The sequence below is a fragment of the Histoplasma capsulatum genome, genomic scaffold, assembly GCF_000149585.1.
Source record: "Histoplasma capsulatum NAm1 scaffold_5 genomic scaffold, whole genome shotgun sequence".
NCBI lineage: Eukaryota > Fungi > Ascomycota > Eurotiomycetes > Onygenales > Ajellomycetaceae > Histoplasma > Histoplasma mississippiense.
In genome coordinates this window covers 2,677,625-2,679,959 of record NW_001813978.1, presented here as the reverse complement: position 1 = coordinate 2,679,959, position 2,335 = coordinate 2,677,625, and the positions used below count along the sequence as shown (strand labels likewise).

Here is a 2,335-nt window from a genome sequence, read left to right as displayed (position 1 = left end):
TGATTGGTTCAGAAGTTGTCGGAAGATCCCAGAAGTTGTCAGGAGTTCAGAGATGTTGTCAGAAGTTGATGTGCCGCGTGAGGTTGCCAAGAGTTCAGAAGTTGTCAGAAGTTGCCAGAAGTTGCCGGAAGTCGCTGGAAAATACACTCGGTGCTTTGACTAGAGTCTCTGATGGCTGGATAGATGTTTTGATGGCAAGATCAAGGCGTTGGATGACTAGACATGATCATGGTTGAAAAATTAGCAAATCGTTCCCGTGTTCAAAATCATAGTAGCAGTTTTCGACGCGACACTTCATACTCAGAATATATGTATTTTCAGATAAAAATTACATCAATCGACAGGAAATTGAAAAATTAACCCTCCAAGGTGGTAGAGAAATGATCTATGAGTGATGTTGCACAGTGATTCTATCTCAAACATTATGGTTGGAGCAAATCGTTCCCGTGTTGCTAACAAACAGGAACCGTTTTTTCTCAGACGCTCCGCGAAGAGTTTGCTGGGGATGTCCCATTTAGGTTTAGTGTAAGCCCCGTGACAGTTGATTGGCTCAGATGTTAGCAGGACTTGGCAGAAAGTAGCAGTAGTTCGGATTGGGTTAGCTCGGAGTGGAGTGGCTGAGTTTACTGAGATAAAATACAGGGGTGATATCTCGTTAGCTTGTCCACGTGATATTAAACTCTATTGAGTAACCCCTATCTATCTAAATTGACTTGCTTGGCTTCAACAGGCTACTTTAGATAGACTGTATCGAATACTGAAATGGACATGAAAGTCTTGAGGTAGCTCGTCTCGAATCGTATAGCCCTGCTGCTGGTAGAAACATCGCGGAGAAATATTCCTTGTAACTGCGGATCAGGAATTTATGAGTCAGGTGACGGAAGCCGCCATACAGGCTTGGCAAGGATCTCTGGAAGAAGGACGAAGTGTGGATATTACTTGAAGCTGTCAGTCGCACGAGAAACATGTCCTTCTAAACCGCACCACCAGCCAAATAGGAGCTTCTGAAGCAATGTCTAGCAATTTCATTAGACCGGACACTTACCTGAGCTTTTTTCTCGGCGCCAGCACCGCACTCGTCCTCACTTTACCCGTTATTTACTTTTTCGGAAGGAATCAATCTCCTCCAACGTCATCCGTTACGCCCCTCTGTTCTACCGAGCTGGATGATGCTGCACGAAAAGGGGGGTGCGACGATGATGGAGATGCTCTTTCAGGCTTCATTGCACTGAATGAGTCGGCAACGACTGAACTACGTACCAAGTTAAACTGGAATCGATCAGCCGATCTCAGTAAATTCTTTATAAGATGGGGTCGGAAGTACCCATCAGACCGTCGCAAACTGGAGGAGGTATGTGGTAGGAAGAGCCAAAGCTGTACGTAAGGATTTAGGTATTTCATACGTAGGAGGGAACAATGCTAATCTTGCTGTATAGGTCGTGGCAGCAACACTCCAAATACACGCCAAATTCAAGATGCTTTCGTAATCCCAGCAGATATTCCGGTCATTCTTCGGCCCCTTGCGCCTGAAGTCAATACGCTTTTGCGGAAATATGGTTGTGAGCAGGATTGCTTATCCAGCAGCAACCATGACGATCAACTCGCAGTTCGTTTGGCTCTCTCGCGCGCTTTGCAAAATGGAAAGGTGCTTTGGGGCCATTTTTCACGGGCTGTCATACAACTTGATGAACGGATTGTTGTCAAGCTTGGGCATAATTTGCTTCTAACCGACGCCGATATTACAGCCTATATTCAGAGTCTCTCGAAGGATATTCCAGTTCCTCGGCCCCTAGGAGCAATTTCTATCGGCAAGACAACCTACATGTTCATGACTTTTATTGAAGGCTCATCTTTGGATAAGCTCTGGTCCAGCCTCTCTACGGAAGAAAAAATTTCTATCCGAGATCAGTTAGATGTTATCCTAGAGAAACTTAGGATGCTCCCTCTATCTTCTCATTGCCTTGGTAGTGGTAATCCACCTTACTGCATTGACTGCAGAATGTGGAAGCGGGTAAGTCCACAACAGATTGAGAACGAAGCTCAGTTCAACGAATTCCTCATCTCAGGTAACCACCCACCTACAATGAGAGCCTATGTTGAGTTTGTGCACTCTATGCTACGCAATGATCACCGAATTGTCATGACACATGGTGACTTGCATCCACGGAATATAATAGTTAGCAAGGAGCGAGATCAATCCGTTCGAGTGACCGGGCTTGTTGACTGGGAGCTAGGCGGAGCTTACCCGGAGTATTGGGAGTTTCTAAAGTCTCTTAATACAATGCTACCAAGTACGCAGGGGCGATTGGGTCTTCTTTCTTCCACATAAGGGCAT

At 45.6% G+C, this 2,335-nt stretch overlaps 1 protein-coding gene across 1 annotated transcript; it reads left to right on the top strand.

Annotated features, from left to right (window-relative positions):
- Nucleotides 1–1,308: 1,308 nt before the first annotated feature.
- Nucleotides 1,309–2,329, top strand: HCAG_05646 (predicted protein; the record flags this gene model as incomplete). The annotated part of the gene is made up of 2 exons (XM_001540129.1): nt 1,309–1,351; nt 1,437–2,329. 2 exons carry the CDS (start codon nt 1,309–1,311, stop codon nt 2,327–2,329), a joined length of 936 nt encoding a protein of 311 aa, XP_001540179.1.
- Nucleotides 2,330–2,335: the final 6 nt, after the last annotated feature.